The following is a 25,970-nucleotide window of genomic DNA, read 5'->3' on the forward strand; positions in this document are numbered from 1 at the left end:
CATGTTAGCTCAATACGAAATTGTGCGACATTTACGTCTCGCAGTTTTTTAGAATCAACATTTTTAGATCTTAAACTTCTTTTTTTCAAAGAAATCGTTTTGTACACTGATTTTCTTTTTAAGATAACCCATATTTTAAAGACAGCTTGATATTTTGTAGCATTGTACCTAGCTACATATGTATAAGGTACTGATATGTATAAGTACAATGCTACACAGATTCATATTTATGTTGTTGATATTATCTATCTTTGCGTCATTTGACGCAGCAAAAATGTTTCTTAACATAAATATTATACCATTGATGTAAATTTTACTATTAGATGTATATTAACCATCTACTCTTAATTTTGATTAATCGAGTTTGCAAATAATTACTTCAGGTTTCCTGAATCTCAATGACAAAGTAGCAGCGGGTAATCAAGGTCTAAAGGATGTGGTTATGGCATTACAATGGGTCCAGAGAAATATATCACAATTCGGAGGAGATCCGAAAAACATCACTATTTTTGGCGAAAGTGCTGGTGGAGCTATCGTGCATTATCTAACTCTGTCTCCGTTAGGCAAAGGTGCAACTTATGCACTTGATACGCAATGATATAAAATCTGTAAATTTCATCGTATTTAACATTCAAAGACTCATTAGTCATTTTAAACTCGATTTGTCCTCAACGAAAACGTTCAAAATTGATACGTTTTAAGATAAAAGAAAAAGAGTTGTTTGCCCAAGTCGCTCTCTCTCCTCCCCCCCCTCTCTCTCTCTCTCTTAACTGAATAACAAAATTGCTATAAAATCAATTTTAAGTAAGTATAGAAGATATTTAAAAAAGTTTTTATTTAAAACTTTTGAAATTTTGATTTCAATGTTAACGATAAATTAAAATTTGAAAGTTATAGGAAATAACTACTAATTTTTCCTAAAATATTTTCTCAAAAATAAAATCAATTCTAAAGTGATCCACAAAATAGTGATTAAAGGAATATTTATCGAATAAGATTTTATGACAATTAATTAATATATTAAACTAAAGACTGCACTTTACAGGTTTATTTCATAAAGCGATATCACAAAGCGGCGTTGCCGCAAATCCTTGGGCCTTGACTGAGTGGACGAACAAAGCGATGAACAGAAGTTTTCAACTTGCCGAGAAACTTGGAAAAGCGACATCAGACCCGAAAGTCGCCTACGAGTTTCTTAAAACAATTGACGCGAAAAAACTTATAAAAACCGCACACAAGTTTCTTGCCACGCAAACGGTAAATATATATATATATATATCAATATTTTATTAAATTATACTTTATACAAGCGCAATTGATTATGTGAACAGGTGGTACGAAATATTTTAACTAATAATACTTTTTTGCAGGATCGTCTACAACATACTATAATGTTTACACCCAGTTTAGATTACGAGTCACCGAATCCATTCTTTCCGGAACACCCATGCAAGTTGATACACCGCGGAGTTAAAGTGCCATTCCTTTTAGGAAATACCAGTTGCGAAGGGTCTTTTCTCATAAGCAGTACACTTGTCGGACGTAAGTGCATTTGCATGCGCGTTCGCTAAATATATCTCCAGCCACTGTAGCGCATGAATTTTCATATTACGTGACCTACTATGAATAATACACATTGATATTATATGTATGTATACGTGTAGTGTATGTATCGTATAGGTATGCTCTATCAATATTAACAAATCAATATAAACAAATATTAATTATGGATAATACTATAAACAAAATTGAAGTGTTAATAAATTAGAATTTTTTATTAATTGTAATTAAAAAATTATGCGTCAAAAAATATAATCATCTTTGTTCTAAAATAACGTTAATTTTAACATATGCTTCGTACATACGTTTATAATTAAATCTTACAACAGTTAGATATTGCTCGTTTTTGTTTTATTTTTCAGTATCATCAATGTTACGCACATGTCATATTTTTCTTAACGAGCCATATCGGAGAAATAATAGAATATAATATTTTTTCACGCAAACAGATTTTTTCTTTAGCGAAGTAAATTATTTTCTTAGCAAATAAGTGTCTAAAATATTATCTATTTGCTAATATGCTATGCTTGTGTAATCGTTAAAAGTAATATAGTTTTATTTAAATTTCAGAAATAAGCAAGGAAGCTCTTAAACAAGTCAATTCCGATTTTAAAAAGACTATGATGCCCGGAGTTTTATCTGCATTGCCAAAGATACCGATCACGGTTGAAGAATTACGATTTTTATATTTTGGTAATAAAGCAATATCAGAAGAAACTCTAATAAATTACGCTGATTTTCTTGGAGATGCCTTATTCTACCGTGGTACCATGGAAGTGATCGATATCCAAATGAGTTCTGGTGGTTACACGCCAACATATTTGTATAAACTTTCATATGAAAGTAAAACCTCCCCCGCAAAAAAAATAATGAACGTTACGCTTCCAGGTAACGTTGCTATTTTACTTAAAACCACACAAAAGCCTTTAATCCTCTAAGAAATACGAGTACATTTATCATGATTTATTGTTAACAAACAACTCTGATTTTCTAAATATTATTTTAAGAAATCAAACATTTAAAAATATTTGACTTCAAAAGATTAAAGATTATTTTGCGATATTTAAACAAAACATTAATTACTTTAAGAAAATTCAGTTTGCGTTTTCAAAATTGATCTATTTAATTATATATGACATTATTTTAGGAGTGGCTCATGGCGAAGATATATTTTATTTATTTCATCCTCATATGATGAAAGAGTTCAATTTACCACCACCTGCTCTTAATTCGAAAGACTATAAAGTGATAGACCGCTTAACGCAGATGTGGACGAATTTTGCTAAAACAGGGTACAATAAACTTAATTTCTTTTTTTACCGTTACGGAAATTTTATAATTGTATTAATCCTATATATATTTAATTTTAAATTTTCAATTTATAGAGATCCAACGCCTGCTATTACGGATTTGAATCCGATTAAATGGACTCCATTAAAGCACGGAGATGTATACGATTATTTAAATATTGATATTGAACCTCGGATGGAAATCATTCGTAAAGGAGAACAGCGCTGCGATTGGAAGAATATGAAACACAAATTATAAGATTCTGTCTGCTAAAATATTGACATTAAAATTATATGTTTTTTAATTTCTATTAATTTCATTTATGATAATTATTTCTTAATTTGTGATAAATATGTTATACCCAGTATTGTTAAAGAATTTACAATGTATGGACATATTAATAGATATTCTTTTCTATGTACAATTTGAAATCGATTTTTGTTACCGAAAATGTTATATTGATCAAAATAAAGTTGAAATATACAAATAAATCGTGGAACATTATTATGTAACTTTATAAAGTGAGCTTCGTCTTGATTTAATACATATTAATTTGAGGCTTACTTGCAAATATAGTGAAAATATAATGAAAAATTATTGAAAAATTATAACGGAAAATCTCGATCTTTTCGTTAAGAATTAAATGTAATTATAAATTCATAAAAAATAATACTGTATATTTACGTCCATTCTAAAATATTTTTTATATTTATATATGTTTTAAATATATTCTATTCTTTTCTTCTTCAAAATTTGTGTGTTAAATTTACAAGTGATTTCAACCAACTATTATGCAAATTTCAATTCTGTGTGTGCTCAGTAAGAAGAATTTATCTTTTCTATAATTATATTTGTACAATTCTGTGAGTTAATTTACATTTACAGTGCATCGGGGAGCATTTCTTCATATTCCTTGCACATTTGGAATAGCAAAACGCATAACGAGTTTTCACAGTTGTACACTGAGAAATATAGCAAAAGAGATAATGCAAGTTTATGTGCATCACATGTTTATGTGCTGACGCGTGCATTACGTAAAATATTAATCATCGGCGTAGGCTATAAATAAAACTTGATCAACATACTCGATTCTAATCTCACTTGTTTCTTACAATTATTGATATCTTCACAAACACATCTACGCAACTCAGATCAATAAATACGCTGTTTGTCAGTCCGCTCGTCAGTATTCCAGCGTATTCAACATGGACAACAGCAAAGTCGAAATATGCGTGCACGAGGGAAAGTTAATTGGTATTGTAGAAAAAGGTGTTTACGGTGACTACTACACCGCCTTTCGAGGAATACCATATGCAAAACCGCCAATTGGAGAACTTAGATTCAAAGTACGTAAAATTCTATTATGAATGCATTTTCAGAAAGAGATAATAGTATATTGTGCACTAAGAGAAGAAAGCAGCGTTTTTCAGACGAGTGTGAAAAAGTTTTCGACCCAAGGTGCACACGATATTTTTCACAACACCTTTACGAAAATGTTCGACTTCTGAATGCCTGTAGAGTGAGTGCGTTTGGTGCATTCGTGCGTATAAACTGGTCCATTCGTACAGTTTATATACGCGCGTATCGTTAAATAGAAAGTGAAATATATAGTGATGGGGGTCCAGGGGCAAAGTCCCTGGTGCAATGGGGGGTGTGGGAAGCAAAGCCCCCCACAGAACACAAAATTAAAATAATAATAAAATTTCAAAAAGAAATATAAATTTTCGAATAAGATACAAGCTGTTTTCGGTCTAAGAGTTTAGATCTTAGGCAACTCAATATTAATTACCGTGTATACGTATTATTATAATACATACACTGAGAAAAAAAAGCTGTTGCTTCAATTAAAGTGCTATCAGGGGTTTTAGTTTTAGTCTAACTGTAGTGCGATTCTCGTCTGTAACTCGTTATGCTGTCGTTTATGTACTCATAACGACAGTTGCGCAGGTATAGGTACTATATACATATGCACAGAAAAAAAGAAGTATCAAATCAACACTGATATATTTCTATATATACACAAAAATATATAATCTTCTTATATAAGAATTTCAACTTTTATTTCAAGTTTTTTTTCTTACTTGTTAATTGAACCACATGTAGAACTTCGTTTAACTATATAAATTACTTCATTCAAGCAAGTTTTTCTTCGTTCAACGTAAGAAAATCTTATTTCAAGATTATATATTCTTACGTATATATAAGTATATCAGGGTTGATTTGATACTTCTTTTTTTTCTGTGTGGTAAAAAAGCTGCATAATGACAATATAACGATAACGATACTGCATAAGGAGTTACAGAATCGCATTGCAGCTCTGATTGCTTATCGCTTATCGCGCTTTAAGAAAATTTAAAAAATACGAAAGTCACAACTCTCTTTTACAGATAATTATGATTAAACGATGCCGATAAACGATATCTGTTTATCAAGTATATTATGTAATTATTATATAATCTTATTATATAATCTCTTCTTCTTTATCTATACATATGTAAAAATAATATAATAATATAAAATATTAATTAATTTTAGTTTTGGCTCAACTAATCGCTTATCATGCCGTATAAGGAGATTAGAAAAATACGAAAAATCAACTCTTTTAGAGAAAAATACGATTAAACGACACTGATAAAGCTATTTATCAGTTGTGTTATGCCAGTTATGCAATTATTATATAATCTTGTTATATAATCGTTTTTCTTTATCTATACATATCGCACCCTGAGAAAAATACCGTCTTAAAAAATTTCGATTTTAAGTTAAGCCCATAAAAAGTACGCCCAAAATGTTACCTATGTGCTACAATAGTGTCACAAGTTTATATGCGAAATCCGCTGCATGCATGGGGCTAAAGTGTCATTATTCTTGTAAACAGTTATGTTGTGATTTCTTGAACAATTTTTTTAAAAAAAAAGGGTTTTTTTTTTTTAATTTTTTTTTTTTAAAAAAAATCCTTTTTTAAACCCCCGGGGGGAAAAAAAAATTTAAAAAAAACCCAAAAAAAAAATTTTTAAAATTTTAATTTTTTTTTTTTAAAAAAAATTTTTTTTTTAAAAAAGGGTTTTTTTTTAAAATTAAATTTTTTTTTTTTTTTTAAAAACCCCAAAAAATTTTTTAAAATTTAAAAAATTTTAAAAAAAATTTTTTTTTTAAAAAAGGGGGGAAAAAAAAAAAAAACTATTTTAAGTTTTTTAAAAATTTGGGAAATTTTTAATTTTTTTTTTGTTTTTTTTTTAAAAAAAAAAAAAATTTTAAAAATTTTTTTTTTTAAAACCCAAAAACCCCCCCCTTTAAAAAAATTTAAAAAAAAGGGCCCCTTTTTGGGGAAAAAAAAAATTTTAAAAAATTTTTATTTTTAAAAATTAAATTTTAAAAAAAAATTTTTTTTTTTAAAAAAATTTTTAAAAAAAAAATAAATTTACAAAAAATTTAATTTTATTTTTTAACTAAAAAATTTTTTAAAAAAAAAAAATTATTAAAAAAAAAAAAATTTTTTAAAAAAATTTTTTTTAAAAAAAAAAAAAAAAAAATTTTTTTTTTTTTTAAAAAAAATTTAAAAAAAAAAAAATTTTTTTTTTTATTTTTTGCCCGGAAAAAAAAAAAAAAATTTTTGGAAAAAAATTAACCCAAAAAATTTTTCCCTTTGAAAATTAAAAAAAAAATTTTTTTAAAAAAAAAAAAAAAAAGGGGGGGGGGAAAAAAAGGTTTTTTTTTAACTTTTTTTTCCTTTAACAAATTTTTTTTTTAAAATTTTTTTTTTTAAAAAAACCCCCCAAAAAAAAAAAAAAAAAATTTTCAAAGGAAATTCGAAATTTAAAAAAAATTTAAAAAAAATTTTTTTTTTTTTTAAAAAAAAGGAAAAATTTTTTTCCAAAAAATTTTCGCCCCCCAAAAAACCTTTTTTAAAAAAAAAAAAAAAAAAAAAAATTTTTTTTTTTTTTAAAAAAAAACCCCCCTTTTTTTTTGGGTTTTTTTTTAAAAAAATTTTTTAAAAAAATTTTTTTGTTTTCCCTTTTTTTTTTTTTAAAAAATTTTTTTTTTTTTTTTTTTTTTTTTTTTTTTCCCCAAAAAATTTTTTCCCCCACCCCCCCCCCCCCCCTTTCCTTTTTCCTTTTTAAAATTTTTAAATTTTTTTTTTTTAATTTTTCCCCCCCCTTTTTTTTTCCCCCCTTTTTTCGGTTTTCCCAAAATTCCCCCTTTTTTTTTTTTTTTTTTTTTTTTCACCCCCCCGGGGCCCCCCCGGGGCCCCCCCCCTTTTTTTTTCCCCTTTTTTTTTTGGGGGTTTTTTTCCCGGGGGGCGATTGAAGATTTTTTTTAAAAACAAAAAAAATTGACCCAAAAAAAAAATTTTTTATGGAAAAGGTTTTTTTTTTGGGTTTTTTGGGGGTTTTTTTTTTTTTTTTTGGGGGGGAAAAAAAAAATTTGGTTTTTTTTAAATGGGCGGGGTTTGGGGGTTATTTTTTTTTTTTTTTGGGAAAAAAAAAGGGGGTTTAAAAAAATTTTTTTAAAAATTTTTTTACTTTTTTTTTTCCCTTTTTCCCAAAGGTTAAACATTTCAAAAATATAAATTTAAAAAAAAAAAAAAAAAATTTTTTTTTTTTTTCCCTTTAAAATACGCTATTTTTTTTTTATACAAGACTATTATATTTTTCCCCTCATTTCGATCAGTTTACTAAAAAAAACAAGTTATGGGGGATTTTTTTTGGGGGCATAAAAAATAACCATTTTTTTATTTTTTTTAAACGAATCGCGCCCCCTTTATGAAAAAAAAAAGCCCTTAATAACTTCAGGTTTTTCCCAAACCTTTTCAAAAAAAAGTGGCAAAGGGGAATCAAGGGTTTTGGGGGAAAGGGTTTTAATCATGGGGGGTTACAATGGGGCCCGAAAAAAAAAAATATCAAAATTTGGTTTTGGAGGAAACCAAAAAAATTCCATTTTTCGGGTTTAAAAAAGGGTGGTGGAGCCCTCGTTACATTGTCTCACTCTGTCTCCATTAGCCCAAAAGGGATAAATATTTTTGGGCGATTTTAGAGATTTATCGATTTCACTCACAATAAAAATTTTGTTCTTCCCAAACTAATCCCAATTTTTTAAACATGAATTTATTCAATATTCAAAAAGCGGGGTTTTTTTTATTAAAAAAAACATACCCCAAAAGCAGTATACGTTTGGATAGGGAAAAATAAAATTTCTCTAATATAAAAACAATTAAAAAAGAAAAATTCATTTTTCTTTTTTTCTTTTATTTTTAAATTTTAAAAAGAATATAATAAAAAATTAATTTTTTGAAATTTTTTAAAAAATCATTCAAAATTTTAATTACAAAATCAATTTAGTAAAACATTTAAAAATTTTTAAAAAAAACTAACAAAAATTTCCCCAGGAAAAGAGGGAAAAAAAAAAGAAAGAGAGGGAGAGGGGTGGGGGTAAGAGAAAGAGGGGAGGAGAGAAGGGAGGGAGGTTTTCCCAGAGAGAGAGGGAGAGGGGGAGGGGCCCCGGGGGACGGGAGAGGTAGAAGAGGGGGGGGAGAGGGGCAGGGGGGGAGGGAGAGGAGAGAGGAGAAAAAAAGAAAGAAAGAAAGAGAGAAAGAAAAAAAAAATTACCCGTAATGTAAAAAAAATTACCAAAAAATTTAAAGGGCTCAATTTTAATTTTAAAAAAATTTTAATTTATCCTTAAAAAAATTTGTATATTGCAAAAAAAAAAAAAAGATTTTTTTAATGACAAGTGTACGAATTAATTTTTTTCCCCGACCTTTTTTAAAGGGGTTTTTTTCATAAAGCGATATCGCAAAGCGGCGTCATAAGGTCCCCCTTTGGGTTTTTTAAACCGAACAACAACAATTCACCCCAAAGGTTTTGGGCCGCCAAAAAAACTTGGTAAAGCAAACCGCAATCCGAAATTTCGTTTTACATTCCTCAAAACAATCAAATGCAAAAAAGCTTATAGAGACTGAACGGAATTTTTCTTTTTACAAAATCAGAAATTTAAATCTGAACTTTTAATCAAAATTTAAATATACGATGCAAAAAATTTATGTATGCAGCTATTTTTTTTAAATTTCCTGGGGGCGAAAAAAAAATACTTTTTTTTCCCATATTTTTTTCGAGGAGGGGAAACAATTCGGCTTGATTTAAACCCCCCCTTTTTGGATCACAATCATCGAATCCTTTTTTCCCGGAAATCCAAAAACTTTTTATGGGGCCCGGGGGGTTAAAAGAAAACCATTTCTTTTGGGTTTTTAAACCAGTTGCGAGGGATTTTTTATTATAGGCAGTATTTTTAAAAGGGAAACGTGATTTTTTATTTTTACCCTCTATAAATTATTTTTTTAAATTTTCGCTCCAAATTTTCGTACAATGTGTTTTTTTTCCCAAATTAACAAAATTTTTTAGTATTATTGGGTGACCTAGAAAACATCCCTTAAAGGGTTTAAAAATTTTAAAAAAAATTTTCACGAATAATATTGTCCCTAAAATTTATATAAATTTTAGAAAATTTTTTATTAATCCTTTTTTTTTGGGATACTAGATATAAAAACAAAATTTAAAATTTTGTTAAAAAATTTTTTGTTCCAAGATAACTTTAAATTGTACTTTTTGTCTATATTTTTACTTTTTCGTTATCAGCCACACATATTTTAAAATTTTAAAATTTCTTTTTTTTGGAAAACAAAATTTTTTTTTGGCAAATGTATTTAAAAATTCCATTTTTTTTTTTTAGTTTTGGAAAAAAAGATTTGTTACAAAAACCCTTATTTTTCCCCCAACGCAAAAATCTTATATTGAAATAATAAAAAAACTTTTTTTTAAAATTTTTTTCCCGGGGGAAAATTAAAATCAAAGGGGATCTTAAAAACCGTAAATTCCGTTTTCAAAAAAACTAATTCCCCAGTTTTTATCTCCTTATCAAAAATATCAATCACAAATCGAAAATTAAACCTTTTTTTTGGGACAACCATGTAAAAAAAAATCTAATGTTCCCGTTGTTTTATCATCGACAATTTTTCCCTTTCGTGGGCATAAGGAAGGGGGTTTATTTAAACCCAAAGTTAAATAAAAATAAATAAAAAAGGCGATTAATCTGTTAAATTTTCCCTACAAAGAGTGAAAACAACCCCTTTAAAAAATTTTTAAAAAGTTCAATGCCGGGTATTATCTTTTTTTAAAATTCATTTAAAACTTTTTAAAAACAATTTGAAATTTTTTGAGAGTATGTTTTTAAATTTTATTTTCGAAATTACAACATAAAATAACCCTCTAAGATTTCAAAATTTTTTTGGGTTTTTAAATCTGTAGGTTGTTTTTTTAAAGGGAAAAAAAATGGTTTTTTTTTTAATAATTTAATTTAAAAAATAATAGGGTTTTTTTTAAAAGGCATTTAGAAGTTTTAAAATTTTATAGTTTTAAAATTAAAACGGTTAATAATTTAATTTTTTTATGGGTTTTGGAACTCTTTCCCGGGGAAATTTGGGCGAAACTTTTTTTAAATCCTTAACCCCCCGCCCAAAATGCCCCTCCGAAACGCCCGAGTTTGCGATCGAAACACTCCCCTTGAACGGAATGAACGGAGGGCCCACGTAAAAAGCATTTGTCAAATGTCCCCCGACCCTTTCCGGCCCACTTCTAAAAGGGGCATTTTTTACCCATTTAACTTCAAAGGGGGTTTACGGAAGTCTGGCGCTCTCCCGTTCCCCCTCCCTACAATTCGCAAAATTCACGTCGCTGGCTGGAAAAAACCTCGAAATACCCCCTTAGACTCTCAGCACTTTTTTTTTCCCAAAACCCCTCGATAGAGCCCCCGTACACTCTTTTCCCCGTAAGCCTCCGTGTACCTCTTAAACCTTTCTCAAAGGGTCCCCGAAAACCCCCCTTTTTATACCCAAACCTTTTGTGGGATAAAATTTCCCCCGGTCGCAAGATGTTTTTTAAAAGACGCCCGTCTTTTAAACCAATCACTCTGCTACCGGGGTATCCTCCCCCTCGTGGCTGCGATATAGTTTAAAAAAGGGCTCGAAAAGCGCGTACTAAAAATAATGTTTCTTGTTGTTGAAATTCAGTATTCGAGAAGTCTTAGGCTTTCGTTTATTCACTTTGGGAACTATTGGGAAAATAAATCTATAATACACTTTTACGTGTTTTAAATAAAGAAAAAAACAAACCGCAGGCTTAAGTACTTTCTCAAATTTCCCTAAATTTCAAAAAAAATAAACCCTTATTAGTACGCGTTTAAATTCGAGCCTTTTTTTCCTATATCGCCCCTCGAGGTGGGATCCCCAGATGCAAGAAATGTCAAATGACGACGTTTTTAAAACGTAAACCTTTGGGCTACCGGGAAAATTTTAAATCAAAATGTTAGGGTCTAAAAAGGGTTCTCGGTAAAACCCCCGGGAAAAATTTTTTCCATAAAATCGAAAATAATAAAAAAAAAAGGGGAAAAATAAAAATTTAATGGGGCGTAAATAAATAAGATCCTTCATAATGTTTTGAACAAAAATATAAATTAATATAACTATTTAATATAATAAAATTTAAAATATTTTGAAAGTCAATAAATTGTCGTTTTTTTTTTTAAGGGAAAATTTTAAATTTTTTTACATAATAAATTTTTTCCTTCTTTTTTTTGGGGGAAATTAAAGTATTTAAATAAAGTTAAAAAAAAAAATTATTTACGAGATATTTTATTTTTTTTTTTTTATATTTTTTTTTTAAAAAACCAGAAAATTTTTAAAAAAACCCTCGAAATAGATTTCCCCAAACCCCCCCAAATTTTTTTTGGGAATTAATTTCCCAACCCCAAAAAATTTGGGAGCCCCCGGGGGTTTTTTTTAAATTTTTTTTTAATACTGTTTTTAAAAAATTTCCCCCCAAAAATTTTTATTTTAACCTTTTTAAAAAAAATTAATTTAAAAAAAATTTGGAAATCTTTTTTTTTTTTTTTTTCCCCCTTGTTGGGGTTGGGTTTTTTGGGGTGAATTTTTCTTCCACTTTTTAATTTTTGGGGGAAAAATTTTCATGTGAAAATTTTTTATTTAAAGAAATGGCAAAAATTTCATTGATCTTAAAAAATTGATTTACTTGTTTTTTTTTGTTGATTTTTAATTTGTCCCCTCAAACCCATTTTACGTTGAAAAAAACTTTTTTGTAACATATATGTCCAAAATACTCACAGTAAAGGCTTATAAAATGGGCATCGATCCCGGGGGTCCATCTTTTTGCCCCCCCCCCCCCCTTTTTCACAAAATAAGGCAAATTTTTTCCATTCCTCGATCTTTGCATGCCAAAACGGGAAGGCCAGTGTTTGACAAGTTTGATGTTTTTGGTCCAAAACTTTAATTTTTTTCCATAATATTCACTTTGATCCCTCATAAAAATAAAAGTTCGTTCAGATATATTTCACCAAAAATTTTGGGTCAAATTACATATCTTATAAAAACTTACAAAAAAAATAGCAAAACAATAATTTAAAAAAAAATTTACCTTGTCTTTCCGGGAGATTTTTGAAATGGAAACGCAAAAAAAATTTCAACAATTGTTTAATTTTTAAAATTTTTTAAATTTTTTTTTTTTTTTTTTTTGTAACAAAATTTTTTTTTCGACTCAACTTTTGGGGGTATAAAAAAATTCCCCAATCAGTAATGCGCGCCCCAAGGGTTTTTTTAACTTTAAAAAAAATTTTTTTTTTTCTTTTATATTTTAAAACAAATTAAATTAAAACAAATTTTAGAAAGAAATTATTGCAAAAATTCCCTCCCCAAATTCAACCTAAACCCCCCACAATTTGTGCGGGTGTCCTACCAATTATGATAATGTGATTTCGAATTGTTAATGATTGTCACTATCTAACAAGGATAAAACTGTGTTTTAAAGTTTGGAAAACCCATTCGATCTGTACAATGTTGTAGCGTATAATATTTTGCTGTCACTATTGTATCCGAGGGACACTCAATTCTTAATATAACTTTCACTTACCTTAGCTGGTGCGATGTCCTTTCTTAGGACATATATAGCGAGTATGCGTGAAATGCCCGCCAGCTACAATAAAACTGACCCGAGCCAAAAGTTCGTACCATGCAGCTGAATACCAATTTATTCTGAGAAAATTCCTGTTTCTCTTACGTGGACGGCGTGCGACTGTGTCGTTGCGATAGAGCTCATCACCGGCGCCCGAGGATCGAATATTCCGGTATCACTGGAGGTCTTGGCAAAGGGCACGTATAGCAACAGCAACACACGCTGGGCTGGCTGGGCTATATGGTGCCGCGCGCGGCGGTCTATCATTTGTCAAAACGCACTTTTCCGCGCCACGCGCGGCACGCGCGCAAGCGGGCTCAACGGCGTAAAGTGTAAACAATTACCGCGTCTTTCTTTCTTATCATAACCGTCCGCGTGCTTCGTCGGTATAAGTGGCATTTATATAATCACATTCTTTTGATTGACTTATCTATTGACACATGATTGTATATTGACACATAATGTAAAATATGATATAAAATACAATTATAAAACATAAAAACGAGTTGCCTGCCGTGTTACTATGATTTAAATAATACATAAAAGGTCTATATATTCAGTGATCTTATACAACATTATATTTTGTTTGAAATTTTGAAAATTTTTATCTTAAATGTTCAAACTTGTCATTGCAACGTAATCTTTTTTATAGCGGAACTGACCTGTTTTTTGGCACGGAGACACGCCATTTATCATATATTATTGCAGATGATGAATAAATTTCTCTCTTAATATTTTGGGAACGTTTTACTTTTATGGGTCGGCAACATATAGACAATTATAGGTTCTACAGAGGATACACGGAGGCTTACGGGAATAGAGTGTACGGAGGCCTCTAATCGAAGTTTTAGAAAAAAGTATTCGAAGGTTCTACAGAGGGTACACGGAGGCTCACGGGAAATAGATGCCTACGTCGAATTGTAGGGGAGGGTGAACGGAGAGCACACATGAAACGCGTACGGAGAGTCTGCGAAGTGAGCGCGGAACATTAGGACGCGTACGGAGAGTCTGCGGAGTGAGCGCGGAACATTAGGACGCCCTACGAAGGGTACGTGAAGTCATCGCACAAGCCATGAATTGTAACGAGATTAAATGGAGGTTCGATCATAGTTAGAGGAAGTTTGAGGAGGTTCCCAGGAGTGATCTTTTCATGACAAAATCTGAAAGTAGAGTCCAAATAGGTTATAAGCAGGGTGCACAGTACGGCGGCATATGCTCTTTCAAAGGATTTCGAGTAAACGCAGGGTATTCGGAGGGTTAAATTTTGACTCGGGTATATGATGAAAGATTTGGGCTTGTCAGCACCTGCAGTTGATTCGGAAGACTATAAGATGATAAATTGTTTAACGCAAATGTGGACAGATTTTGCTAAAACAGGGTACGAGAATATCTTTTTTTTCGAATTTTAAACGTATTTTTTTTATTTTCGCGACATTATAATTTTATTACGTATCGCGTATTAATGATTAACTCTCAATCTGATTAAGGAATCCAACGCCTACTACAAATTTGTGGTTATCAGTGACCGATTCACAAAGCGAAAAATACAATTATCTGAATATCGATACAAACTCGCAAACAAAGGTTTTCCGTAAAGGAGAAGAAAGATGGGATTGGGAAAAGAAGAAAAATAAGTTACGGCGCTAAAGTTTTATCTACGTTAAAATTAGGTTTCTCCGGGACCTTTTGCGTTTATAAATATTCTCTCTCGTTATTTTTCAAAGATATTTTATGTAACGGAATGTGAGCACTATTGTTATTCCCTTTGAATTCAGGATCGGTTTTAGTTAGTGGAAATAAAGAGACTATAATGTTTTTTGAACTATATGACTTATTAAAATCAATAAATTTTTCACGATTATTAAACTTAAAAAGTATTAGTAAGTCATGCAATATATTTGTCGCTAAATTTCAAGTAATTTTAACTAAATACTGAGAATTCCACAAGATAAAATTAACTATAAAATCGTAACGGAAATGAAATTACAAAAAAATAAAATATATTGTTATATTTAGTAGTGTATTAAATTTTTCGTGTTTTTGTATCATTAATATGGCATATATATTACTTCCATATATTCTCTTATATTTATTTTGTATATCCTGCACAGATCGCAGCTTATTCAGTTTTTTTTTGTATTTTATAATATATACCTATGCATATTCAACTCTTTTAAATTCAAAAGCAATTTTGATTGATCGTTACATAGAATTGTCTTTCTCGTTGAATTAAACTCTAAGAACTTCATGTCAAGGTTTTTTTTCTAGAAAATACCTGTCATTTCTTTTCCCATATAAGTTAATATTTTTTTTATAGACAAATTAACTCTAAATTCGACTGAAACATTGCTTCATCAGCCTTACCGTCATTGTCGTATATGTCGTATAAGATGTCTGAGAGGTAAATTAAAAGTAAGAAATAAGCAAGCTCAAAGCATCATCTAACAATGGAGCAACTAACTTTCGTATAAGTACAATTCTAAGATGATACATCACTGCTTTTGACACGTCGTCGGGCCTCGCGTGTGAAACACAAGGCGCATGCGTTTCTCATTCGAGGCTGTCGCTCCTGGGTCGTTCCTTCGCCTTTGTACAGTTCTTTGGCAAGTTCGAGCACATCGCTGATCGATCGTTTCGTGAATCCTCCGGTCGAAGTGAACAGGTAAGAAGAAACGTGAGCCACGATATCACGGTGCAAATTTCGCGGAAGAGACCATTATATAAAACATTATACAATCGACCGGAATTCGATGAGATCCAATTTAAATCTAGCCGGTTTTGGATGCGTGCGTGAGATACATTGTACACGGATACATATCAAGTTACGTGCCGTATTCGGCCAAAGACAGAGCCGATCTGTCGCGCAGCTGATAAAGAAACGGTCTTCCGTTTTTGCGGGTGGACTTGGTCGACTAGGTCTCGGTTGTGCATCGCACGCTCGTAAATCGCGCTTCGTGCATTTCGAGAACGGTAATATTCTAACCGCGTAACGTGCATTCTCCACGTGAAATTTTCCGTTACCAAAATATTTACCGCGAGCGTCGATCCCGCATCGATTTGACTTTCCGCTAGTCGAATGACAACATACAGTACCGGTCAAAAGTATTGCATCGCTTATGGAAAGGGAAGTCGTTACTAATAAAGAAAAGCGTACATAAATGATATAAGATCATCGGCGTATATAGGCTATTATAAATATTAATTAATAGAACTTTATCAACATACTCGATTCTAATCTCACTTGTTTCTTGAAATTATTGACATTTTCACAAACACTTCTACGCAACACAGATCAATAAATACGCTGTTTGTCGGTCCGCTGGTCTCAGTATTCCAGCGTATCCAACATGGACAACAGCAGAGTCGAAATATGCGTGCACGAGGGAAAATTAATTGGTATCGTAGAAAAAGGTGTTTACGGTGACTACTACACCGCCTTTCGAGGAATACCTTATGCGAAACCGCCAATTGGAGAACTTAGATTCAAAGTACGTAAAGTTATATTATTATGCATGCATTTTCAGAGAAAAAGAGATAAATTAATTTTAGTTTTAGTCTAACTAAAATGCGATTCTCGTCTGTAACTCGTTATGCTGTCGTTTATGTACTCATAACGACAGTTGTGCGCAGGTATAGGGTAGAGCGGGGTCAAAAGTAACAATTTGACTTTAGAACTTGATTGTGGAAGAACTATTACAGTAGAAGAAAAGCTCTTAATACCCTAAGTTAATGTGATCTTTTCACTTTATGGAAATCCTTCTATAACTCTTGTGATAAACCAAATAAGAATTATTATAATCAAAAACATAAACGAGGGAAAATGTTACAATCGCCCCCGACTCCGGGTCGGTTGTAACACTAAGGGCTCGATAGTAACAGTTTTAAATAATCAAAATAAAAAATGTTTATTCAATAAAAAATAATAATTTCTCTTATATTAACAAAAACAAACTAAAATATTCATATTCTCATACAAAAGAAGTAAAATAAAATCTTATTCTATTAAAACATAACTTCTTTATACCAATTATAGAAAACATTAACTTTGTTCATTTAATTATAAACATTTTTTGTTCTTATATTTTTAAATGATAGGAACACAATGTCTTTAAGGACTAGTACAAATAAAAATTAGTTTGAATCACAGTTGTTACAATCGTCCCGAATGTTTTTGAACTTTGACTTATTTTTAATAATAAAATGTTAAAAATAAATAAGTAATAATTATTATAATAAGCAAGAATAACGAAACTCAAATATAACCTAAAAAAAAAAGTACTTACTTGCAGTGGATATATTATATTAAAAGTTTAAGATTGTCGGAAAAAACTACTTTACGGCCTCAAAAACATATTTTATTTATTGCACACGTCCACTCAATACCCAGCCCGCAGGCGTTCTGAGACACGTTATAGCTTGTTCAGCTTCATCCGTTAACCAACAGACGCATTCACATCTATGCCTATAACTATAGATATTTGAGTTGTTACTTTCGCCCCGCGTTATTTTTGACCCCGCTCTACCCTATTGCAGTGTTGATTTGATACTTCTTTTTTTCTGTGTGGTAAAAAAGCTGCGCAATGGCAATATGGCGACAACGATACTACATAAGGAGTTACAGAATCGCAGCTCTGATCGCTTATCGCTTATATATCACTTATCGCGCTTTAAGAAAATTATAAAAATACGAAAAGTCACAACCCTTTTAGAAAAATTTATGATTAAACGATACCGATAAACAATATCTGTTTATCAAGTGTATTATGTAATTAATATATAATCTTACCATATAATCTCTTTTTCTTTATCAATACATATGTAAATAGAACCGACTTAAAAAGAGAAGCTCTAAAAAGTATTTAAAAATTAAAAAAAAATTGAAAAAACCTTTAAAAAGTTGAAATATTACTTATAAAACTGATACAGCTATTTATCAGTTGTGTTATGCAATTATAATTTAATCTTGTTATATAATCGGTTTTTCTTTATCTATACATATCGCACCCTGAGAAGAATACCGTCACAACTTAAAAAATTTCGATTTTGAGTTAAGCCCGTAAAAAGTACGCCCAAAATGTTACCTATGTGCTACAGTAATAGTGTCACAAGTTTATGTGCAAAATCCGCTGCATGGGGCTAAAGTGTCGTTATTCTTGTAAATCATGTTGTGATTTCTTGAATAAATAGCGCTGTAAGCGAATTGACAAGTGAATCATAGCTGACTCTTCAAGCTCTTCAAAAAAAAATATAAGTTTCATTACGACAAAATATCATAATTGTAATTGCGTTAGTTATCTCACAATTCACAGAACGTGAATTAAATTTGTTAACAATCACGAATTTTTTAGTTGTGGGAGTATTCTTTTCGAGGTGCAATATTTAAATAATAATAATAATAATAAAATACTATTATTTAGAACAACAATTTAATAAACTAAAAAAGATTACGATCAACAAATTTTTATGCGCGATCGTTCGAAGAAATAACTGATTTCGAACAATTTATTTGTAACATAAATTAATCTTTTAATTTGTTAAACAATTTGTTGATAATATAAATTAGTAATTAAGTTTAAAGATATTATATAGTCAGAAAAAAAAGATAAACTAGCATAGACGTCCATCCAGAGTGCATGCCGTTCCTGATTTATGCGCAATTTACAAATTATTCATTAGCTTTAAATTGTTCTTATTTACGTACTACTGAAACGCAATTTTACGTAACAAAAAAAGTAGTTTCTTCTGACTCAGAGAATCGCACAGTGCGCACAAATTTTGAAAAATTCTATACATGAACAGATTTTACGTATTTAGGATCCGGTACCAGCGGAACCATGGTCCGGTGATAGAGACGCCTCAAAGCACGGAAATATCGCTGTTCAATTGAATGAGTTCACACGCAAAATTGAGGGCGATGAAGATTGTCTCTATTTAAATGTGTACACAACGAAAATTGAATCCTCGAAAAAACGTACCGTTATGGTATGGATACACGGCGGTGCCTTTTATACGGGTTCCGGTGATGCATTCTTTTATGGCCCCGATTACATCGTGCAAAAAGACGTAGTTTTGGTTACCTTGAATTATAGACTAGGCGTTCTAGGTACGTTATTCGTTTCAGTATACAATCATTGTGTGTCATTTTGTGGCATTTAATATTAAATGGTTAGATTGTATCTATTTTAACGATTATTTCACTTGGATACGTTGATTTCTCTCTACAGACCTTTCCATTCCCAAAGTTAAACATTTCAAAAATATGAATTTATAAAAGAAAAAATGTTAAATCTACATTTATTTATATCACGTTTACAATACGTTATTTACTTTTTGTATACAAGACTATATTTATATTTGCCGCTCATACGATCAGTGTACTAGAAACAAGTTATGGCGCGATTTTTCCTTGGGACATAAAGTAACCATTTTTTTTTATTTAAACGAATCGCGCGCCTTTATGAAAAAAAGATGCATTAATAACTTCAGGTTTCCTAAACCTTTACAACAAAGTGGCAACGGGTAATCAAGGTCTGAAGGATATAATCATGGCGTTACAATGGGTCCAGAAAAATATATCAAAATTCGGTGGAGACCCAGAAAATGTCACTATCTTCGGTGAAAGTGCTGGTGGAGCCCTCGTACATTGTCTCACTCTGTCTCCATTAGCCAAAGGTATAATATATTTTGTCGATATAGTAGATTTATCGATACACTCACAATAATTTAGATTCTTCCAATCTAATCCCATTTAAACATGAATTTATTCATATTATTCAACCGCAATTTTTCATTAACAAAAACATACAAACACTACACGGAGAAAATTTTATATTAATATATTATATGGTGTCGCACTAGCTGCGGATCATCGAGGAATTATAAGTTAAAATACTATAATTATTGTTTTAAAAACAATTAAATAACGTAATTGTGACCATAAACATAGTATTTTAACTTATATCCCCATAGCATTTTCACTCATATTCCTCGATGGTCGCAGCTAGTACGCGACACCATAGTAATATTTAATACAAAATTTTCTCCGTGTAGTACGTTTGGATATGGAAAATAAAAATATATATACTCTACAAATGTATTAAATAAATAATAAATTCATTTTATTTTTCTCTTTCAGTTAATTTCAAATCAAATATATTTAAAAAAAATTATTTGTAGTTTTTAAATAAATAATTCAAATTTTAATTACAAAGTCATACTAGTAAAACATTAAAATTTATAAAATAATTAAAAAATTTCCGAGGCAGAGAGAGAGAGAGAGAGAGAGAGAGAGAGAGAGAGAGAGAGAAATTGTTAGTAATGAAAAATTAATCACAAAGATTAAGGACTCAATGGTTAAAAAAACTTGAATTGATTCTCAAATAATTTGTACATTACCAAAAAGAAAGAAGAAAAATTTTATGATGACAAGATGTATAGAATTAATTTGTTACGACCGTTTTACAGGTTTATTTCATAAAGCGATATCGCAAAGCGGCGTCATAAGGTGTCCTTGGGCTTTTACCGAACAACATTTGGAAAAAGGTTTTCGGCTTGCCGAGAAACTTGGAAAAGCGACCGCAGATCCGAAAGTCGCTTACGAGTTCCTCAAAACAATCGATGCGAAAAAGCTTATAGAAACTGAACGAAAGTTTCTCTTGACGGAATCAGTAATTATCTGAACATTTAATCGTAATTATATAAGTGCAATAAATTATAGTATGCACGCTATTTTTAATCTATATATATATATATATATATATATATATATATGCGAATAAAATGCTTTCTTTGATAATATTTTTTTCGCAGGAGCTATTACAATATAGCATGATATTTACACCCTCTTTGGATCACGAATCATCGAATCCAGTTTTCCCGGAAGATCCAGAGACGTTTATGTGCCGCGAGGTTAAAGTACCATTTCTTTTAGGTTTTACCAGTTGCGAGGGATCTTTTATTGTATGCAGTGGCATTTTCGGACGTGAGTTTTATTTTTATCTCTATAAAGTATATTTTTAAACGCTTCGAATTTTCATATAATGTGTTGTGTTCAAAATAACATAATATTAGTATTAAGTGACTTAGCAAACATGCACTGTCAATGCTTATTGCTTACAATTAAATGATATTTTCACGAATAATATTGTACAATGTACATACATCTATATAAAGTTAGTAAATTTTATTAATCCGTAATTTTGGAATACATATATAAGAATCATAATTAATCACTAGAACATTTTTGTCCCAAGATAACTTTATTGTACGTTTGTCTATAGTTAAGTTTCGTTATCGTAGAGCGTGTTGAGATAAATGTATATTGTTAATTGCGGCATCATATGCCGTATTATCTATGTAATGTATCTCTCTCATGTCGCATTCTTTTTATAAGATCACACTATAAAAAAAATGTTAAATAACGTTTCGACAACATATTTTCTTTGACAAATGTGCTTAAATCAATTAATTTTATAGCTTGAAAGAAAGATTTGTTGAAATATTCATTACTTTTATCACGCAACAATCTTATATATAGAAAATAATATTAAAATGTTTTTAAAATTATTTCAGACAGAAGCAAAGAGGATCTGGAAACAATCAATTCCGATTTCAAGAAAACTATATTGCCCAGATGTTTAGCTACATTATCAAAAATATCAGTCACAATCGAAGAATTGAAATCTTTATATTTTGGTGACAAAGCAGTGTCAGAGGAAACTGTAATGAATTACGTTGATTTTATCAGCGACGAATTCTTCTGTCGTGGCATAATGGAAGTGGTGGATATTCAGACAAAATTGAATAATAATGATAACAAAACAACGTATCTGTATCAATTTTCATACGAGAGTGAAAATAATCCCTTTAGAAAAATATTTAAAGTTCAGACCCCAGGTATTATCATTAATTTATTTAAAATTATTTAACAACTTTTTTTTGTAATTACTTCAAAACTATCTAACGACTTTTAATTTTAAAGAGTATGTATATCATTTTATGTTGTAATTACACATATCGCAATTACAACATAAAATAACTCAAAATATTTCTAAATTTCTTAGTTTTTAAATCTATAGGTACGATTTTAAAGAAACAAAAATGGTTTTATATAATTTAATTTAAAAAGTAATCTGTCTTTTAAAGCATTTAGAAGATTAATTTACAGATTTTAATTAACGGTTAAATGATAATATTTTATAGGTGTGACTCATACCGAGGAATTGGCGTACTTATTTCATCCTTATATGATGAAAGATTTGGGCTGGTCAGCACCTGCAGTTGATTCGGAAGACTATAAGATGATAAATTGTTTAACGCAAATGTGGACAGATTTTGCTAAAACAGGGTACAAGAATATCTTTTTTTTTGTTTTTTTTTCGAATTTTAAACGTATTTTTTTAATTTTCGCGACAATATAATTTTATTACGTATCGCGTATTAATGATTAACTCTCAATCTGATTTAGGGATCCAACGCCTGCTACAAATTTGTGGTCGTCAGTGACCGATTCACAAAGCGGAAAATACAATTATTTGAATATCAATACAAACTCGCAAATAAAGGTCTTCCGTAAAGGAGAAGAAAGATGGGATTGGGAAAAGAAGAAAAATAAGTTACGGCGCTAAAATTTTATCTACGTTAAAATTAGGTTTCTCCGGGTACCTTTTGCGTTTATAAATATATATTCTCTCGTTATTTTTCAAAGATATTTTATATAACGGAAAGTGGGAGCACTATTGTTATTCTCCTACGATTGTATAAGTTCAGGATCGGTTTTAGATAGTGGAAATAAGAAGACTATAATGTTTTTTCAACTATTACTTATTAAAATCAAGAAATTTTTCACGATCATTAAACTTAAAAAGTATTAGTAAATGATGCAATCAAGTAATTTTAACTAAATACTGAGGATTTTGCAAGATAAAATTAACTATAAAATCGTAACAAAAATTAAATAAAAAAAAATAAGTTTTTTGTTATATTTAGTATTGTATTAAATTTTTCGTGCTTTTGTATCATTAATATGGCATATATATCACTTCCATATATTCTCTTATAATTATTTTGTATATCTCGCACAAATCGCAGCTTATTCAGTTTTTTTTGTATTTCATAATATACCTATATGCATATTCAACTCTTTTAAATTTAAAAGCAATTTTGATTGATCGTTACATAGAATTGTCTTTCTCGTTGAATTAAACTCTAAGAACTTCATGTCAAGGTTTTTTTTTCTAGAAAATACCTGTCATTTTTATTCCCAATAAGTTAATATTTTCTTTATAGAAAAATTAACTCTAAATTCGACTGAAACATTGTTTCACCATCCTGGAGGTAAATAAAAAGTATAAGAAATAAGCAAGCTCATCTAACAAGCTCATCGGCAGAGCATCATCTAACAATGGAGCAACTAACTTTCGTAGTACAATTCTAAGATGATACATCCTGCTTTTAACACGTTGTCGGGCCTGGATATCGCGAAAGTAAAATCAGGCGCGGCGCTTGCTCTATTAAAACGAGACTTACGAAAGATACAGTTTGATTGGTTCAATTACTTATCAGCTTGTAAGGCGGCCTGTTATCACAAACAGGTGCAACGCTTCATCAGGGCCATACGTTGGTATAAAGACCTACCTATTAAATTTGCTAAATGTTGCATGAATGATGTACACGAAAAATGTAAAAGTAAAATATCGCGTAGCATGGCTATTCTGGCCATTCTACTTCACGGTGATGTAGTAACAAAATTAATCGACCCTCTCACACCTACAAAAACAACGATAAATATTAGTCATTCGGATAATGCCAGGGATAAATACAAACTCGTGCGAGGTTTATCGTTGAGCATGAGACTTTCTAATCCGCCTGTGCCTCTCGATCTTGTCGTTAGATTATGCACAGGAGATTACTTGTCAATAGCTTTGATGACACTAACGAATGTAAGTAGGCGGACTTATTTGCCCAAAGTGATATCAATCGCGCAAAAGTTGACGAGTATGCGCGTAACCGTGCGAAAACATGAGATTAGGCTAATGTACTTGATATAGCTTCCATGCGCGAGCTTATGGATTTCTACCAGAAAACGTGGACGACCGAGAACCATTATTCAATACGACAACTTTTATTCGAAGCGGCCCAGAAATTGTTCCTTAAAACCCGAAACTTAGTCCCTATATTGTCTAACTATGTCAACGTTGAATCTCGAAGATGAAAGGTTCTTTTCGGAAATGAAGCTGTTTCCTGACATCCCCGACGAATATGTCATGAAATATCTTGATCTATGGCTCAAAACGATAGATAATTTTCAAAAAATGGGATTAGATGTCGAGAAGATAAACAAATATACGGTTGAATATTTGGCAATGTTTAAATTAACCACAATATTTGGCAATGTTTCTAACCTTCTGTCCGAAGAATTTGTCGAGAATATACTTCAAAGATATTTGTTCCACGTTAATACTTATGTATCTGAAAAAGCGAGATATATTCTGTTATTGTACATTTCCCAAAGGGATATGGACAAACACGCAGCGCGTTCTAAAATATTCATCGATGTCTTGCGCAAGATATCTTTCGTCAATGATGAGAACGTGCCTCAATCTCTTAAGAATTCACACTTCTGTCTAGTCAACAAAACTGTGCGTTCACTCATAAATGATTACGTCACTGACTACGTTCAAACGTGCTTTGATTTGGACACGTCTATTATATCACAAGTCATCGATTATATGCTAATGAGATTTTCATCTGACTTGTAACCTATGCAGGATGCGAGCTCTTATTTGCGGTTATTCTATGCAAAAACGTTGCAAGAATGTATGGAATCTTCAAGCGAGGAATCCTTTGGTCTGAGAATCAGTCAACGGTTGCCCGAATTGATCAATATCTTCTCGCCGCTATCAAAGCAATTAATCTCGATCATGACCGAGATTCTCAAAAACTTCGTAGATTTCAAAGTCCAGTTTAGCATCATGGAAGGCCTCATTGAGGCTGATAATACGTATTCTTGTTTTATGGCTGCGATGATGTTCACGTCCGCGTCGTTCCGGGAGTCGTTCCGACAATCGGCAAAATACGATCAATTGATCGAAAAAATCCAAAAAATGCAAGACCCTACTATTACGACTGTTTTATACAATCATTTTTATGAATGTTATTATTGAAGACAAATCGACTTGAAAACTGTTAATTAAGCGAGTCGAAGAAACTAAATACTATATGGCGAGTGAATTTTATACGCGTACCCCCATCGCGATAATATTTTATTACGATAAACATTATTTTGTTTCGTTATTGTATAATTGATAATTGAATTGCAAGTGTATTTTTGTATAAGTTAAGCTATTATAGTTTTGTATAAGTTAAACTATTAGTGCGCAAGTTTTTTTTTAGTGATACACTCACACGCACATATGCATTAACATTGAAATATCGGTTTTCTTTTTTGGGAGATACGTCATGCCTAAAGTTTTTCAGTTTTTCAAACATAAAATGTTTCTCGTATATAGGAATAAATGCACATATTATAAGAGTTGCTAGTGTTCGACTTTATAAGATAAATAAAATAAATATACGCATATTTTTAGTCTTTTACAAATATTATAGAAGTAAATGCGCAATGTAAGTTAAATAATAAATATTTTTTCAAAGCAATTTAAATAGATACGGCATTGCACAGCGTGTATCCATTTGTGTCAATTACACATATATTATTTAATATGCATTATATTATTTACTATCGGTACGTTTTTAAAGCAAATAATGGATGCGTTCTTTGCGGCATACAATGACTTTTTTCAAACAAGCCTTCTAATATCTCCTTTAAAAAATCTTTTTCTAAAATACACGATTTAATAATTTCGAAGAAAATAATAGAATTTTTTTTACTCTAAAGTATGCGACTTCGAAGCCCTTATAAATTGATTATAAATTGATTTCGAATAATTAAATTATATTTATATGTCCCCGTGTTAGCATCGATAAAAATAATACTGTTGAACGGCGAGCCAGAATGCTAAACATATCTCTTGATGTATTTATGGGACTTATGAGCAGAGAATTCGCAAGTTCTTTCACGAATTATATCGTGCGACACGAGCTTTT

General features: G+C 30.6%; 3 protein-coding genes and 1 long non-coding RNA gene across 9 annotated transcripts in view; 3 read left to right on the plus strand and 1 right to left on the minus strand.

Moving 5' to 3' along the window:
* LOC143906833 (juvenile hormone esterase) overlaps positions 1-3,274 on the plus strand; it is a 5,276-nt gene extending 2,002 nt beyond the window's left edge. The window contains exons 3-8 of the mRNA XM_077423126.1: positions 384-569; positions 1,046-1,257; positions 1,371-1,542; positions 2,131-2,448; positions 2,708-2,852; positions 2,946-3,274. Of these exons, the coding sequence (XP_077279252.1) occupies positions 384-569; positions 1,046-1,257; positions 1,371-1,542; positions 2,131-2,448; positions 2,708-2,852; positions 2,946-3,108 (1,196 nt within the window). The 3' untranslated portion in view covers positions 3,109-3,274. The remainder of the gene's footprint in view (positions 1-383; positions 570-1,045; positions 1,258-1,370; positions 1,543-2,130; positions 2,449-2,707; positions 2,853-2,945) is intronic.
* Positions 1-25,970, minus strand: part of Dh31-r (Diuretic hormone 31 Receptor) — a 98,346-nt gene that overhangs the window by 31,536 nt on the left and 40,840 nt on the right. The gene's annotated exons all lie outside the window — the stretch shown is intronic.
* Positions 4,029-25,526, plus strand: LOC143906832 (juvenile hormone esterase-like). 3 transcript variants are annotated; one of them, XM_077423123.1, is made up of 9 exons: positions 15,379-15,528; positions 16,158-16,354; positions 18,681-18,969; positions 19,353-19,538; positions 20,331-20,533; positions 20,676-20,847; positions 21,438-21,761; positions 22,068-22,212; positions 22,333-25,526. In XM_077423123.1, the coding sequence occupies exons 2-9, from the start codon at positions 16,214-16,216 to the stop codon at positions 22,490-22,492; spliced, it is 1,620 nt and encodes a 539-aa protein (XP_077279249.1). In that variant the 5' UTR covers positions 15,379-15,528; positions 16,158-16,213; the 3' UTR covers positions 22,493-25,526. The 3 variants fall into 3 exon arrangements, with proteins under 3 accessions (XP_077279250.1, XP_077279249.1, XP_077279251.1); XM_077423125.1 differs by having other exon boundaries at positions 15,427-15,528; positions 16,196-16,354; XM_077423124.1 differs by lacking the exons at positions 15,379-15,528; positions 16,158-16,354 and adding an exon at positions 4,029-4,196.
* Positions 14,146-14,693, plus strand: LOC143906843 (uncharacterized). The gene is made up of 2 exons (XR_013259674.1): positions 14,146-14,244; positions 14,354-14,693. It is a non-coding gene; the product is annotated as an uncharacterized LOC143906843 (long non-coding RNA).

This window comes from Temnothorax americanus, unplaced genomic scaffold (genome assembly GCF_048541705.1).
Source record: "Temnothorax americanus isolate GAGA-0224 unplaced genomic scaffold, ASM4854170v1 Scaffold77, whole genome shotgun sequence".
Taxonomy (NCBI): Eukaryota; Metazoa; Arthropoda; class Insecta; order Hymenoptera; family Formicidae; genus Temnothorax; species Temnothorax americanus.

Excerpts from the sequence above, each read along its gene's own strand:
- LOC143906832 (XM_077423124.1), top strand. The coding sequence starts at position 4,056 with ATGGACAACAGCAAAGTCGAAATATGCGTGCACGAGGGAAAGTTAATT. Across the intron at positions 19,539-20,330 it reads TCTGTCTCCATTAGCCAAAG|GTTTATTTCATAAAGCGATA; the intron begins GTATAATATATT and ends ACCGTTTTACAG. Across the intron at positions 21,762-22,067 it reads ATTTAAAGTTCAGACCCCAG|GTGTGACTCATACCGAGGAA; the intron begins GTATTATCATTA and ends AATATTTTATAG.